This window comes from Oncorhynchus mykiss, chromosome 10 (genome assembly GCF_013265735.2).
Source record: "Oncorhynchus mykiss isolate Arlee chromosome 10, USDA_OmykA_1.1, whole genome shotgun sequence".
Taxonomy (NCBI): domain Eukaryota; kingdom Metazoa; phylum Chordata; class Actinopteri; order Salmoniformes; family Salmonidae; genus Oncorhynchus; species Oncorhynchus mykiss.
This window is the reverse complement of record NC_048574.1, coordinates 14,237,557-14,253,791: the sequence shown is the minus strand read 5'-3', so window position 1 is coordinate 14,253,791 and position 16,235 is coordinate 14,237,557. Positions and strand designations below refer to the sequence as shown.

At 45.9% G+C, this 16,235-nt stretch overlaps 1 protein-coding gene across 1 annotated transcript in view; it reads right to left on the bottom strand.

The window, feature by feature from the left end:
- LOC110533378 (folliculin-interacting protein 1) overlaps positions 1-16,235 on the bottom strand; it is a 50,996-nt gene that overhangs the window by 21,407 nt on the left and 13,354 nt on the right. The window contains exons 2-6 of the mRNA XM_036934556.1: positions 15,852-15,981; positions 7,563-7,706; positions 7,231-7,331; positions 3,927-4,001; positions 918-1,009 (exon numbers count right to left, since the gene is read on the bottom strand). Coding sequence (XP_036790451.1) covers positions 918-1,009; positions 3,927-4,001; positions 7,231-7,331; positions 7,563-7,706; positions 15,852-15,981 — 542 coding nt within the window. The remainder of the gene's footprint in view (positions 1-917; positions 1,010-3,926; positions 4,002-7,230; positions 7,332-7,562; positions 7,707-15,851; positions 15,982-16,235) is intronic.

Sequence of the window (16,235 nt, the reverse complement as noted above, 5' to 3'; positions counted from 1 at the left end):
TGATGGAAGGAGGGTGGGAAGGAGTGATGGAAGGAGGGAGTGAGGACAGTAGGGAGGAGGGAGTGAGGACCCTAAAGCAGATATTGAGCATGCCCGTAGTACACTTGCAGACACATGCAATGTATGTACACGCGCATGCAACTGCACACGAGCACACTGCAAACCTGAAAAGAAAGAGGCACTCTTGATGAGGCGCAGAGGGCCCTGCTCAGAGAAGGCCCGGCGCGGGCTGCAGAGCTGAGAGAAACCTGCGCAGCACAAACGAACAGGGAGAAGAGACAAACAAAACAAGACAGGACATGAACCACTGTTAGTAATGAAGCAGGAGGTCACACTCCAACCCAATGGAGAGGGGGGACAACCTGAAACAGTTTGCCATCATAATGGCTACATTTAGACATGCAGCCCAATTCTAATATTTTTTCCACTAATTAGTTGTTTAAGCAATCACAGATCTTTTCACATCAGATATTTTCCAGAGCTGATCTGATTTGTCAAAAGACCAAATAGTGGAAAAAAGATCAGAATTGGGCTGCGTGTCTAAACACAGCCATTGTGGTCCTAAACTGCTTCAGGTTGTCCTGAAATGGACGTTAAAAGAGGGAAAAGAACACAAAAAATGTGCCTGGAGAATACAGAGAATACACCGGGTTTCAATTGAAGTCCATTCACATGTAGCAAACTTCCAAAGACAGTCAGTGTATCACATACAGTATGTACATTGATAAAACGATACATGAAGATATGATGGATGAACGGAGTTAAACAAAACAGTGCTTTAGTACAACCAAAATAACTGAAAATGCATAGGTGTTGATATGAACAGTATAACATCCATTCATGTCCTTTATGTGCGAGACATTGCAGGTGCCAGTCAGTTGTGATGTGGTCCTGTCTGTAGTTGTTGTTGTGGTTACCTATGTTCCCCAGGAGGCCGTTGGTCACAGTGTTCTGATCAGGCCTCAAAGAATTGGGGTCCTGACCCATGAACTCCAGGCTGTCCTGCAGTCTGCCAGGAGCACAAAGACAACAGCAGAGGTTCAAATGGTATCGGGAGAGACTGAGATCAAGAATATAAAGGGAAGAAAGAGCAGGTTTAGAAAAGAGAGAAAGAGAGCAGGTTTAGAAAGGAGAGAGAGAGAGCAGGTTTAGAAAGGAGAGAAAGAAAGCAGGTTTAGAAAGGAGAGAAAGAGAGCAGGTTTAGAAAGGAGAGAGCAGGTTTAGAAAGGAGAGAAAGAGAGAAGGTTTAGAAAGGAGAGGGAGAGAGCAGGTTTAGAAAGGAGAGAAAGAGAGCAGGTTTAGAAAGGAGAGAGCAGGTTTAGAAAGGAGAGAGCAGGTTTAGAAAGGAGAGAAAGAGAGCAGGTTTAGAAAGGAGAGAGCAGGTTTAGAAAGGAGAGCGCAGGTTTAAAAAGGAGAGAAAGAGAGCAGGTTTAGAAAGGAGAAAGAGAGCAGGTTTAGAAAGGAGAAAGAGAGCAGGTTTAGAAAGGAGAAAGAGAGCAGGTTTAGAAAGGAGAGAGAGAGCAGGTTTAGAACGGAGAGAGAGAGAGCAGGTTTAGAACGGAGAGAGAGAGAGAGCAGGTTTAGAAAGGAGAGAGAGAGCAGGTTTAGAAAGGAGAGAGAGAGCAGGTTTAGAAAGGAGAGAGAGAGAGCAGGTTTAGAAAGGAGAGAGAGAGAGCAGGTTTAGAAAGGAGAGAAAGACAGCAGGTTTAGAAAGGAGAGAAAGACAGCAGGTTTAGAAAGGAGAGAGCAGGTTTAGAAAGGAGAGAAAGAGAGCAGGTTTAGAAAGGAGAGAGCAGGTTTAGAAAGGAGAGAAAGAGAGCAGGTTTAGAAAGGAGAGAGAGCAGGTTTAGAAAGGAGAGAGCAGGTTTAGAAAGGAGAGAGAGAGTAGGTTTAGAAAGGAGAGAGAGAGCAGGTTTAGAAAGGAGAGAAAGAGAGCAGGTTTAGAAAGGAGAGAGAGCAGGTTTAGAAAGGAGAGAGAGCGCAGGTTTAGAAAGGAGCGAGAGCAGGTTTAGAAAGGAGAGAAAGAGAGCAGGTTTAGAAAGGAGAGAGCAGGTTTAGAAAGGAGAGAAAGAGAGCAGGTTTAGAAAGGAGAGAGAGCAGGTTTAGAAAGGAGAGAGCAGGTTTAGAAAGGAGAGAGAGAGCAGGTTTAGAAAGGAGAGAGAGAGCAGGTTTAGAAAGGAGAGAAAGAGAGCAGGTTTAGAAAGGAGAGAGAGCAGGTTTAGAAAGGAGAGAGAGCGCAGGTTTAGAAAGGAGCGAGAGCAGGTTTAGAAAGGAGAGAAAGAGAGCAGGTTTAGAAAGGAGAGAGCAGGTTTAGAAAGGAGAGAGCAGGTTTAGAAAGGAGAGACCTCTTAACTTTTCAAATGTTGTTACGTTACAGGCTTATTCTAAAATGGATAAAATAATTGTTTCCCTCTTCCATCTACACACATACCCCATAATGACAAAGCAAAAACAGATTTGACATTTTTAAACATTAAAAATAAAAAACAGAAATACCTTATTTACATAACTATTCAGACCTTTGCTATGAGACTCGAAATTGAGCTCAGGTGCTGATCATCCTTGAGATATTTTGACAACTTGATTGGAGTCAATTAAATTCAATTGGACATGATTTGGAAAGGCACACCTGTCTATATAAGGTCTCACAGTTGACAGTGCACGTCAGAGCAAAAACCAAGCCATGAGGTCAAAGAAATTGTCCGTAGAGCTCCGAGACAGGATTGTGTCGGAGCACAGATCTGGGTACGGGTACCAAAAAATGTCTGTAGCATTCAAGGTCCCCAAGAGCACAGTGGCCTCCATCATTCTTAAATGGAAGAGGTTTGGAACAACCAAGACTCTTCCTAGAGCTAGCCGCCTGGCCAAACTGAGCAATCGGGAGAGAAGGGACTTGGTCAGGGAGGTGAACAAGAACCCGATGGTCACTCTGACAGGGCTCTAGAGTTCCTCTGTGGAGATGGGAGAACCTTCCACAAGGACAAACATTTCTGCAGCACTCCACCAATCAGGCCTTTGTGGTAGAGTGGCCAGACAAAAGCCACTCCTCAGTAAAAAGCACATGACAGGCTGCTTGGAGTTTGCCAAAAGGCACCTAAAGACTCTCAGACCATGAGAAATTAGATTCTCTGGTATGATGAAACCAAGATTGAACTCTTTGTCCTGAATGCCAAGTGTCACGTCTGGAGGAGACCTGGCACTATCCCTATGGTGAAGCGTGGTGGTGGCAGCATCATGCTGTGGGATGTTTTTCAGCGGCAGGGACTGGGAGACTAGTCAAGATCGAGGGAACGGAAGTACAGAGACCCCTGATGAAAACCTGCTCCAGAGTGCTCAGGACCTCTGACTGGAGCGGAGGTTCACCTTCCAACAGGACAACGACCCTAAGCACAATGCCAAGACAACGCAGGAGTGACTTTGGGACAAGTCACTGAAAATCCTTGAGTGGCCCAGCCAGAGCCCGGACTTGAACCCAATCAAACATCTCTGGAGACCTGAAAATAGCTGTGCAGCGACACTCCAAATCTGACCTAACAGAGTTTGAGGCTCTGTTGAGAAGAATGGGAGAAACTCTCCAAATACTGGTTTGCCAAGCTTGTAGAATCATACCCGAGAAGATTCGAGGCTGTAATAGCTGCCAAAAGTGCTTCAACAAAGCACTGAGTAAAGTTTCTGAACACTTATGTAAATGTGAACTTCTGTTTTTTTTAAACCTGTTTTTGCTTTGTCATTATGGGGTAGTGTGTGTAGATTGATAAGGAGAAAAAAACAATTCAATCAATTTTAGAATAATGCTTTATACGTATCAAAATGTGGAAAAAGTCAAGGTGACTGAATACTTTCTGAATGCACTGTATATAGGAGAAAGAGACATAGCAGGTTTAGAAAGGAGAAAGCGAGAGAGATCGCATCGTAGTAGGGTTTACGTGTTAAGGCTGCCATAGACACTACTCCCAGTTCGGGCTGTAAACACTTTACTCAGCATCAGCTGAGGGGGGGACCTGTGGACAGACAAGGAGGGGAGAAAAAGAGAGGGGAGGAGGAAGAACATATTCACTATGACTTGGTGCTCCTGATGTGCGTTATGTACAGTGCCTTGCGAAGTATTCGGCCCCCTTGAACTTTGCGACCTTTTGCCACATTTCAGGCTTCAAACATAAAGATATAAAACTGTATTTTTTTGTGAAGAATCATCAACAAGTGGGACCCAATCATGAAGTGGAATGACATTTATTGGATATTTCAAACTTTTTTAACAAATCAAAAACTGAAAAATTGGTTGTGCAAAATTATTCAGCCCCCTTAAGTTAATACTTTGTAGCGCCACCTTTTGCTGCGATTACAGCTGTAAGTCGCTTGGGGTATGTCTCTATCAGTTTTGCACATCGAGAGACTGACATTTTTTCCCATTCCTCCTTGCAAAACAGCTCGAGCTCAGTGAGGTTGGATGGAGAGCATTTGTGAACAGCAGTTTTCAGTTCTTTCCACAGATTCTCAATTGGATTCAGGTCTGGACTTTGACTTGGCCATTCTAACACCTGGATATGTTTATTTTTGAACCATTCCATTGTAGATTTTGCTTTATGTTTTGGATCATTGTCTTGTTGGAAGACAAATCTCCGTCCCAGTCTCAGGTCTTTTGCAGACTCCATCAGGTTTTCTTCCAGAATGGTCCTGTATTTGGCTCCATCCATCTTCCCATCAATTTTAACCATCTTCCCTGTCCCTGCTGAAGAAAAGCAGGCCCAAACCATGATGCTGCCACCACCATGTTTGACAGTGGGGATGGTGTGTTCAGCTGTGTTGCTTTTACGCCAAACATAAAGTTCAATTTTGGTTTCATCTGACCAGAGCACCTTCTTCCACATGTTTGGTGTGTCTCCCATGTGGCTTGTGGCAAACTTTAAACAACACTTTTTATGGATATCTTTAAGAAATGGCTTTCTTCTTGCCACTCTTCCATAAAGGCCAGATTTGTGCAATATACGATTGATTGTTGTCCTATGGACAGAGTCTCCCACCTCAGCTGTAGATCTCTGCAGTTCATCCAGAATGATCATGGGCCTCTTGGCTGCATCTCTGATCAGTCTTCTCCTTGTATGAGCTGAAAGTTTAGAGGGACGGCCAGGTCTTGGTAGATTTGCAGTGGTCTGATACTCCTTCCATTTCAATAGTATCGCTTGCACAGTGTTCCTTGGGATGTTTAAAGCTTGGGAAATCTTTTTGTATCCAAATCCGGCTTTAAACTTCTTCACAACAGTATCTCGGACCTGCCTGGTGTGTTCCTTGTTCTTCATGATGCTCTCTGCGCTTTTAACAGACCTCTGAGACTATCACAGTACAGGTGCATTTATACGGAGACTTGATTACACACAGGTGGATTGTATTTATCATTATTAGTCATTTAGGTCAACATTGGATCATTCAGAGATCCTCACTGAACTTCTGGAGAGAGTTTGCTGCACTGAAAGTAAAGGGGCTGAATAATTTTGCACGCCCAATTTTTCAGTTTTTGATTTGTTAAAAAAGTTTGAAATATCCAATAAATGTCATTCCACTTCATGATTGTGTCCCACTTGTTGTTGATTCTTCACAAAAAATACAGTTGTATATCTTTATGTTTGAAGCCTGAAATATGGCAAAAGGTCGCAAAGTTCAAGGGGGCCGAATACTTTCGCAAGGCACTGTATATTTCTCTGATCTCTGCTTCAAAGTGCTGTGTGGGACAGACTGTAGCGTTTCCGTTAGGAAAATGTGACGCTGGACATTTGACCCGCAGCATTATAATTTTACCGGACATTGAAGAAATGTACCGGGCCCATATGCATTGGGTACATTAACTGATTAGGGCGTCCACCCACGGTGCTCAGGATGACAGAAATCAGATTTAGCTTGTGGTAATTAATCTTAACAGAACATTCAATTTGAGGATGCAACAGCGTTTTTCTCAGCCAATAAGACAAGTAACAAACAGCTAATTCACTAGCCTATGTCAATCTACTTTCCCCGATAGCAGAAAAATTGACCTATTCTACTGGTCACCTTGTCGTTCTGTGCGAGAAAGAAAAAGCCTATTCCAAACAGACTTTGGGACAGTTGTGGGACGATAGATCCCAAATTCATACAACCAGTAGCCCTGGATACATCCCAAAAAACATTACAAAGCAATGAGGCTCATGCAACAGATCAGAACCTTTAAATTCTGAATATTTGTTCCATAATGCATTTAGCGGGAAAACACTTGTCAAAAGCACACCGCACACGCGAGTGGTTTCATGAAAACAGATGAAAATATCAATTTCAAATTTAGAAAGAGGGGAGTATTAAAGATGCAACTACTAGCATGGGTTGATAATGACTAGAGTTGTGCCTTTGGTTACTGGACAATGAAAAAACAATTATTTGAAAAACAATAGAACAGGGTTTCAATGGCATACGGAAGTCTTTATAATTGTTTATTTTTTTATTTTATCTTTATTTAACTAGGCAAGTCAGTTAAGAACAAATTCTTATCTTCAATGACGGCCTAGTGGGTTAACTGCCTGTTCAGGGGCAGAACGACAGATTTTGTACCATGTCAGCTCGGGGATTTGAACTTGCAACCTTTCGGTTACTAGTCCAATTTTCTAACCACTAGGCAAATGATTGCCTACACGTTTGTTTGGGTTTTGGTTAGGCTACTTTAAAGGCATAATGTAGTGAAACGTTCAGGTTCCAAACCATTAAGTATAGGTTTTTAAAATGCATACTGCCTCCAGCTCATTGCAAAGTGGTGTATGACTCGCTGAAGCCTGCCTACGTTGCTTATGCACTTGAATGGTGAATGGGAAGCACGATTCAATTACCAGTAAAGAAATACAAACAGAAGCTATTTTTAATTGTGGCCATTGTTTTTAACATGTGATTGTATTTAGAATTGTTGCGCAATGATTGTGCTTATAAAAAGCACACGTTTCAGTACAGCAGCAACAAACAGCTGTTTGATGAGCTGTACAAACAGCTCTCACGCTACATCGACTGGTATTTCAATCTACGAACAGGTTAAAATGCATTATTTTGCAATGGGATAGTTTTTTCTTCTCCTGGAAAAATGGTCAGCGACAATTTTATTTAAATCGGCTATTCATTTTATTTCTCCCCCCTCAAAAAAATACATCTATTAGTGGCTAATGGAAATCCTGAAAGACTGCCTAACTGACTTCACTCCCCCTCTTGTTCCCTGGATCTCACCGTATCTGGTGGATCTTGAGTGTGGAGCCCTTGTAGCTCATGGCCACCGAGCCAAACATCATCTCCCCCAACATGTTGGCATCAGAGGAACACCGCAACCCCTGAGAGACAGGAGAGGAGGAGAGAGGGAAAGGAGGTGAGAACAGAGAGGGTAAAGAAGGTGGAACGGGACCGACATTATAGGGTTTGAGGGTCGTTTGATCATGATAAAGGGACTGTTCTCACCCATAGAGATTAACTTGAGAGCTCATCTCCTATCAATGGAACTTCCCATTCTAAAAACAGGCTTTGGGTCAAGTGCACCCTCTGGCTATCACACAGTATGTTCTTACCTGGAAGCGCAGCCCTTGTTCCCTGGGTTCCCGGGCCTCGGCGGCACAGGAACTGTCCAGAGAGTTGGAGCTGCCCCCTGTAGGCCTCAGCTGGCAGCACTTCCCATACATCTTCACCTGGGCCTCGCTACTGCACATCTTCTGCTGTGGGGAAAACCACACAAATAACACATTCACATATGTAGAATAAGGCCCTGGTTCTAGCATAGGAGTTTCTCTAGTTTCAATATTTGAGATGTTGGTACGAGTGTTTTTGACTGGCTACCCATTTACATCGCTCCGGCAAAAGTGACGTTTCATCTCCACGATGAGTCTGGATTTGCCTCATTCCCCGAGGAGTTCTAGAACGCGAACACATTCTGATTGGTCCCAGAAACCAATGGGTTGGGCCAGAACCGACCTACATGATGGTGTTATCAACTTTGATACTTTGATTCGTTAGAGACGATCCAACCGTTGATTGATTTGTTTTGTATACAACGCTCATCATTTTGAAGTCACACAAACAACTTCTAGGATGGCAGTTTCAGACTGAATGTACGTGCATTCAGAAAGTATTCAGACACCCGTGACTTTTTACACATTTTGGTAAGTTCGTATTATTCTAAAATTGATGACATTTGTATCAAATCTACACACAATACCCTAAGATGAAAAAACAAAAACAGGTTTTTAGAAAATGTTGCTAATTTATAAAATAATAAATGGAAATATCACGTTTACATAAGTATTCAGACTCTTTACTCAGTACTTTGTTGAAGCACCTTTGGCAGCAATTACAGCTTTGAATCTTCTTGGGTATGACACTACAAGCTTGGCACAACTGTATTCAGGGAGTTTCTCCCATTCTTCTTTGCAGAAGCTCTCAAGCTCTGTCAGGTTGGATGGGGAGCGTCGATGCACAGCTATTTTCAGGTCTCTCCAGAGATGTTCGATCGGGTTCAAGTCCGGGCAACTCAAGGACTTTCAGTGACTTGTCCCGAAGTCACTCCTGCGTTGTCTTGTGTCATGACGTTGGCCTGGGGGTAGGTTTATGACCCCCCCATAAATACCTTTCTCCCTTCCCTCGCTCTCTTGACTCTACAAAAGGACTCTTGAAGAGCCTTTGTTAAACATAGAAAGTCTGGGAACGTCAAAAGGTGGGGGGAAAGGAACCATATTTTGGTAATTCAACCAGTTGAAAATATGCGTTGGTACGTAATGAATATGATGTCAGTTTGGTTGTCATCTGATACATTATTACTAATGATAGGACGACATAAACTGTATCTTGGAAAGTCTACACATTATAGTTATCAGATTCACATGGAATTGTTGTGCAATTTAAATGTTTAAATATGAAACTATTTGTGAAAAGATTAAATGTAATTTTAGCTTCCAAATGAGAGAATTGGGTTTTCATAAGGTTAAAGCTCTGCTCAATCAGTAGCCCGCCTCTGTGAAGAGACATTGGTTTTAAACTATGAAACACACCCTTCTCTCTCTCTCCACTATATAAGCCCTTTACAAAAATATATAACTTTCTGTTGCGATGACATTAGGGCGACAGTCCTATGTTGAAAGTGTTCAGATAATAAGCTGTTCCAGGGACGTGAGGACTTTCGGTCCCCGAGTTGAAAGGACAAAGATCACCTAAAGAACTAAGCCAACCTCAGCGTGAGCTCTGGATGAACGACAAGGACCTAACGAAATTAGCATCGAATTTCAATGTGAAAGTGACGACCTATACACGCCGGAAGGATGAATTTTGACTATACCAGCCAGAACATAGTATGAGCTAAAAGTATGGCAACTTGGTATGAACTTTGAACTCTTATTCACTCCAGAAGTGATACCTCCTAGCCGTTGAGTTGTCAGCGGCCGATGTAAACGTGGGCTCGGAAAGGACGGACAAAGGACCTGTCTAACAAACAACACGATACTACCAAGTATCCAGTTACCAGAGACACTCTTCAAAGAACAAGGAACATCTCTGTTGGGCAACACGGCCAGCATCTACGACCAACCTACCGAAGCACAGCTCAGAGTAAATATTTATTACATTCTCCTTTTTCAAAAGGGCGGTAATTTAGAATGCATAAGATACTGTATTTATTATAGCATAGCTTCTCCCTTTGTTCCTCAGTCTTCCCGCTCTTTCACTCAAACCCAACCCCCTTTCCTTTGTGTAAGCAGCCGTCATGTCGGCTCCGTCCACCAGGGACGTTTTCTGTATGACATAATATCCATTCTGTGTTTATGTAATTCTGTGTGATTATTTAGGTATTTAGTAAATAAGTAATTAAACCAAAGTTTGTATTGCTGATTCAACTTGTTAGGGTTCATGAAGATAACAAAGAATTCTATGATGTTCAGATGAGACTGAAATAAGGTGACGATTAATATTGACTGCTATTGATGTAAAAGATTACTAGGTCTTTAAGAGTTTATTCGGAAGGTAACAGCTCTATAAAACACTTTTTCGTGGTGCCCCGACTTTCTAGTTAATTATCTACCTGATTAGTTTAATCAGGTAATATTAATTACAGAGAAATTATTTTTTATAGAACAGCATGTCATATCACCTAATCCGGCAAAGACATGACACTTGGCTGTGTGCTTAGGGTTGTTGTCCTGTTGGAAGGTGAACCTTCGTCCCAGTCCCAGTCGTAGGTCCTGAGCGCTCTGGAGCAGGTTTTCATCAAGGATCTCTGTATTTTGCTCCGTCATCTTTCCCTCGATCCTGACGAGTCTCCCAGTCCCTGCCGCTGAAAAACATCCCACAGCATGATGCTGCCACCACCATGCTTCACCATATAGTCTTTGTCCTTCACCTGATGGTGTCAGGTTTCATCAGACCAGATAATCTTGTTTCTCATAGTCAGAGTCTTTAGGTGCCTTTTGGCAAATTCCAAAAGGGCTGTCATGTGCCTTTTTACCAAAGATTGGCTTCCGTCTGGCCACTCTACCATAAAAAGGCCTGATTGGTGGAATGCTGCAGAGATTGTTGTCCTTCTGGAAGGTTCTCCTATCTCCACGGAGGAACTCTAGAATTCTGTCAGAGTGACCATCGGGTTCTTGGTCACCTCCCTGACCAAGTTCCTTCTCCCCTGATTGCGGAGTTTGGCCAGGTGGCCAGCTCTAGGAAGAGTCTTGGTGGTTCCAAGCTTCTTCTATTTAAGAATGATGTTGTGTGTTCTTGGGACCTTCAATGCTGCAGTTTTTAAGTACCCTTCCCAAGATCACAATCCTGTCTCGGAGCTCTACGGACAATTCCTTTGACCTCTTGGCTTGGTTTTTGCTCTGACATGCACTGTCAACTGTGGAAGCTTATATAGACAGGTGTGTGCCTTTCCAAATCATGTCCAATTAATTACATTTACTACAGGTGGACTCAAATCAAGTTGTAGAAACATCTCAAGGATGATCAATGGAAACAGGATGCACCTGAGCTCAACTTCGAGTCTCATAGCAAAGAATCTGAATACTTATGTAAATAAGGTATTTTTCTTTGGATCTGAATACATTTGCAAACATTTCTAACAACCTGTTTTCACTTTGTCATTATGGGGTATTGTGTGTAGATTGCTGAGGAAAAAGTTGTATTTAATCCATTTTAAATTAAGGCTGTAACGTTACAAAATGTGGGAAAAGTCAAGGGGTCTGAATACTTTCTGAATACACTGTATGTATCGATCAGCTAAATTAAATTCAGGGTGAGTCGCCAGGTAATGAGTGTTTAGTCAAGTCTACCACTTAAAGAATAGCATATAGTCTTTGTCCTAGGATTTGAGCTGTTTATTGATTTTTCAACACTAAAGTTGCATATCTTTTGCACAGAGGGCACTATGTAGTTAGGGCACACAGTACTCTTACATACATACACTAGGAATGCAAGAGTGTAACAGTACAATCTTTCCGCAAAAAAATATATGAGTGTACTGCAACGAAAACGTTGCTCTGTTCATGCTTTATGTTATAGGCCTACATCGCTTCAAAACAGTGTTGAGAGCACTAGCTTGGAAGAAACTAAATATGTTAGTGACAGGGAAAAAAACATCAGGCCTCTATCTTGTATTTCTAAACAAACACAACCAACACACAGTATTTACACAGGCTTTCTCTACCTCTTGAAATGACTGATGTCAGAGCATACAATGTTCTATCCGTTAGTCACAAATCCATACAAATGAAAAATACACTCCAATCTGCTTTCCCCCATGTGACGTGCCAGAGAATAGCACCCTATTTTGCACTGGAATGCTTTTGTGGACTGCATGCCTTTCTTTGCTACGGTAATGGGTCGCATCAAACAAATGTCTGGCCTGCCCCGATAGAGAAGACAAAGGCTGGAACATGTGAATGGCTGTCATAGGACTTCCTCAGGAACTGGTGAGCTGGAATTGCAACCACTACCTCCCTCTACCCAGCTCTAGCCCTACCTCCCTCTACCCAGCTCTAGCCCTACCTCCCTCTACCCAGCTCTAGCCCTACCTCCCTCTACCCAGCTCTAGCCCTACCTCCCTCTACCCAACTCTAGCTCTACCCCCTCGCCCTAGCCCCCTCGAGCCCTAGCCCCCTCGAGCCCTAGCCCCCCCTCTAGCACTATCCCCCTCTAGCCCTACCCCCCTCTAGCCCTCCCTCTAGCCCTACCTCCCTCTCCCTACCTCCCTCTCGCTCTACCCCGCTCTAGCTCCCTCCCTCCCTCTCCCCTCTCTAGCTCACTCCCTCTCCCCTCTCTAGCTTACTCCCTCTCCCCTCTCTAGCTCACTCTCTCTCTAGGCTTGCGCTCCCCTCTCTAGCTCACTCCCTCCCTCTCTCTCTAGGCTTGCTCTCCCCTCTCTAGCTCACTCCCTCCCTCTCTCTCTAGGCTTGCTTTCCCCTCTCTAGCTAACTCCCTCTCTCTAGGCTTGCTTTCCCCTCTCTAGCTCACTCCCTCTCTCTCTCTCCCTAGGCTTGCTCTCTCCTCTCTAGCTCACTCCCTCTCTCTCTAGGCTTGCTCTCCCCTCTCTAGCTCACTCCCTCCCTCTCTCTCTAGGCTTGCTTTCCCCTCTCTAGCTAACTCCCTCTCTCTAGGCTTGCTTTCCCCTCTCTAGCTCACTCCCTCTCTCTCTCTCTAGGCTTGCTCTCCCCTCTCTAGCTCACTCACTCTCTCTCTCTAGGCTCTCTCTCCCCTCTCTAACTCACTCCTTCTCTCTCTAGGCTTGCTCTCCCCTCTCTAACTCACTCCCTCTCTAGGCTTGCTCTCCTCTCTCTAGCTCACTCCCTCTCTCTCCCTCTAGGCCTGCTCTCCCCTCTCTAGCTCACTCCCTCTCGGCTTGCTCTCCCCTCTCTAGCTCACTCCCTCTCTCTCTAGGCTTGCTCTCCCCTCTCTAGCTCACTCCCTCTCTCTCTAGGCTTGCTCTCCCCTCTCTAGCTCACTCCCTCTCTCTCTAGGCTTGCTCTCCCCTCTCTAGCTCACTCCCTCTCTCTCTCTCTAGGCTTGCTCTCCCCTCTCTAGCTCACTCCCCTCTCTCTCTAGGCTCTCTCTCCCCTCTCTAGCTCACTCCCTCTCTCTCTAGGCTCTCTCCCCTCTCTACCTCACTCCCTCTCTCTCTCTCTCTAGGCTCTCTCTCCCCTCTCTAGCTCACTCCCTCTCTCTCTAGGCTCTCTCTCCCCTCTCTAGCTCACTCCCTCTCTCTCTAGGCTCTCTCCCCTCTCTACCTCACTCCCTCTCTCTCTCTCTAGGCTCTCTCTCCCCTCTCTAGCTCATTCCCCCTCTCTCTAGGCTCTCTCTCCCCTCTCTAGCTCACTCCCTCTCTCTCTAGGCTCTCTCTCCCCTCTCTCTAGGCTTGCTCTCCCCTCTCTCTCTCTCTCTCTCTCTCTCTAGGCTTGCTCTCCCCTCTCTAGCTCACTCCCTCTCTCTCTCTCTCTAGGCTTGCTCTCCCCTCTCTAGGCTTGCTCTCCCCTCTCTAGGCTTGCTCTCCCCTCTCTAGCTCACTCCCTCTCGCTCTCTCTAGGCTTGCTCTCCCCTCTCTAGCTCACTCCCTCTCTCTCTAGGCTTCCTCTCCCCTCTCTAGATCACTCCCTCTCTCTCTAGGCTTCCTCTCCCCTCTCTAGCTCACTCCCCTCTCTCTCTCTCTAGGCTTGCTCTCCCCTCTCTAGCTCACTCCCCTCTCTCTCTAGGCTTGCTCTCCCCTCTCTAGCTCACTCCCTCTCGGCTTGCTCTCCCCTCTCTAGCTCACTCCCTCTCTCTCTAGGCTTGCTCTCCCCTCTCTAGCTCACTCCCTCTCTCTCTAGGCTTGCTCTCCCCTCTCTAGCTCACTCCCTCTCTCTCTAGGCTTGCTCTCCCCTCTCTAGCTCACTCCCTCTCTCTCTCTCTAGGCTTGCTCTCCCCTCTCTAGCTCACTCCCCTCTCTCTCTAGGCTCTCTCTCCCCTCTCTAGCTCACTCCCTCTCTCTCTAGGCTCTCTCCCCTCTCTACCTCACTCCCTCTCTCTCTCTCTCTAGGCTCTCTCTCCCCTCTCTAGCTCACTCCCTCTCTCTCTAGGCTCTCTCTCCCCTCTCTAGCTCACTCCCTCTCTCTCTAGGCTCTCTCCCCTCTCTACCTCACTCCCTCTCTCTCTCTCTAGGCTCTCTCTCCCCTCTCTAGCTCATTCCCCCTCTCTCTAGGCTCTCTCTCCCCTCTCTAGCTCACTCCCTCTCTCTCTAGGCTCTCTCTCCCCTCTCTCTAGGCTTGCTCTCCCCTCTCTCTCTCTCTCTCTCTCTCTCTCTAGGCTTGCTCTCCCCTCTCTAGCTCACTCCCTCTCTCTCTCTCTCTAGGCTTGCTCTCCCCTCTCTAGGCTTGCTCTCCCCTCTCTAGGCTTGCTCTCCCCTCTCTAGCTCACTCCCTCTCGCTCTCTCTAGGCTTGCTCTCCCCTCTCTAGCTCACTCCCTCTCTCTCTAGGCTTCCTCTCCCCTCTCTAGCTCACTCCCCTCTCTCTCTCTCTAGGCTTCCTCTCCCCTCTCTAGCTCACTCCCCTCTCTCTCTCTCTAGGCTTGCTCTCCCCTCTCTAGCTCACTCCCCTCTCTCTCTAGGCTTGCTCTCCCCTCTCTAGCTCACTCCCCTCTCTCTCTAGGCTTGCTCTCCCCTCTCTCTCTAGGCTCTCTCCCCTCTCTAGCTCACTCCCTCTCTCTCTCTCTCTCTAGGCTTGCTCTCCCCTCTCTAGCTCACCCCCTCTCTCTCTAGGCTTGCTCTCCCCTTTCTAGCTCACTCCCTCTCTCTCTCTAGGCTCTCTCTCCCCTCTCTAGCTCACTCCCTCTCTCTCTCTCTCTCTCTAGGCTTGCTCTCCCCTCTCTAGCTCACCCCCTCTCTCTCTAGGCTTGCTCTCCCCTCTCTAGCTCACTCCCTCTCTCTCTCTAGGCTCTCTCTCCCCTTTCTAGCTCACTCCCTCTCTCTCTAGGCTCTCTCCCCTCTAGCTCACTCCCTCTCTCTCTAGGCTCTCTCTCCCCTCTCTCTAGGCTTGCTCTCCCCTCTCTAGCTCACTCCCTCTCTCTCTCCCTCTCTCCCTCTCTCTCTAGGCTTGCTCTCCCCTCTCTAGCTCACTCCCTCTCTCTCTAGGCTCTCTCTCCCCTCTCTAGCTCACTCCCTCTCTCCTCTCTCTAGGCTTGCTCTCCCCTCTCTAGCTCACTCCCTCTCTCTCTCTCTCTCTCTCTCTAGGCTTGCTCTCCCCTCTCTAGCTCACTCCCTCTCTCTCTAGGCTCTCTCTCCCCTCTCTAGCTCACTCCCTCTCTCTCTAGGCTCTCTCTCCCCTCTCTCTAGGCTTGCTCTCCCCTCTCTAGCTCACTCCCTCTCTCTCTCTCTCTCGCTCTCTAGGCTTGCTCTCCCCTCTCTAGCTCACTCCCTCTCTCGCCCTTATCCAATAAACAAATTGCACGTAAAACAATAAACATGTACAACAAGGATTTAGAACAGGTTAAAGTAAATATGCACATTCTATTTGGACACATATGGGTGATACAGGTCAAGCAGATGGGCGTTGTCAACATCACAGTAGATTGCAGCAAGTAACCCATGACAGCACAATGACAAAAAGGCTGAAGTGAGAGAGAGAGTCAGTCAGCAGTCAGAAACAGAGACTGCGGTCATGTGAGTCTGGGAGAATGCTTTACAAGTCAGTGGCGGGTCTCGGATGAGGCTACTCGTATTGAGATCAGAGCTCCAGCTCAACCCGGTTAAGCCCTGTTTAATAAAGCCACAGGAGGAGCTTTAGACAGAGTTTCCTATTTCCCCACATTGTGGTGTACTGCCCCATTAAACACCCCTTGTCAGTCAGATACACACGTCACTCACCGAGGCAGGGGCTTCCTCTGCGCTCCTCTTTTTGGAACTGGAATCGAAGAGGACATTTCTCCCCCGTCGCTCACAGTCTTGGTACAGTATCAATCTGATCTGGCTAGGGTCCAGCTGTGGGGATGACCAGCTGGAGAGAGAAAGTGAGGGAGGAGAGAGGACAAGCATGAAACATATGATCACGCTGGCACTACTAACAATGAATGAAGACCTTCTACTAAAACTAGCAAACTGAGTCTGAAAACATCAGCAGCATGTACAGACAGACATTCCCCAGTCAGACCTGTCCTCACACAGACAGAGTAACAAAGGCCATCAAACTAAACGGTGTCTGGTTACATAAAGTATGAATAATCATAAAAAGTAAAGAGAGGTGACAGTGAT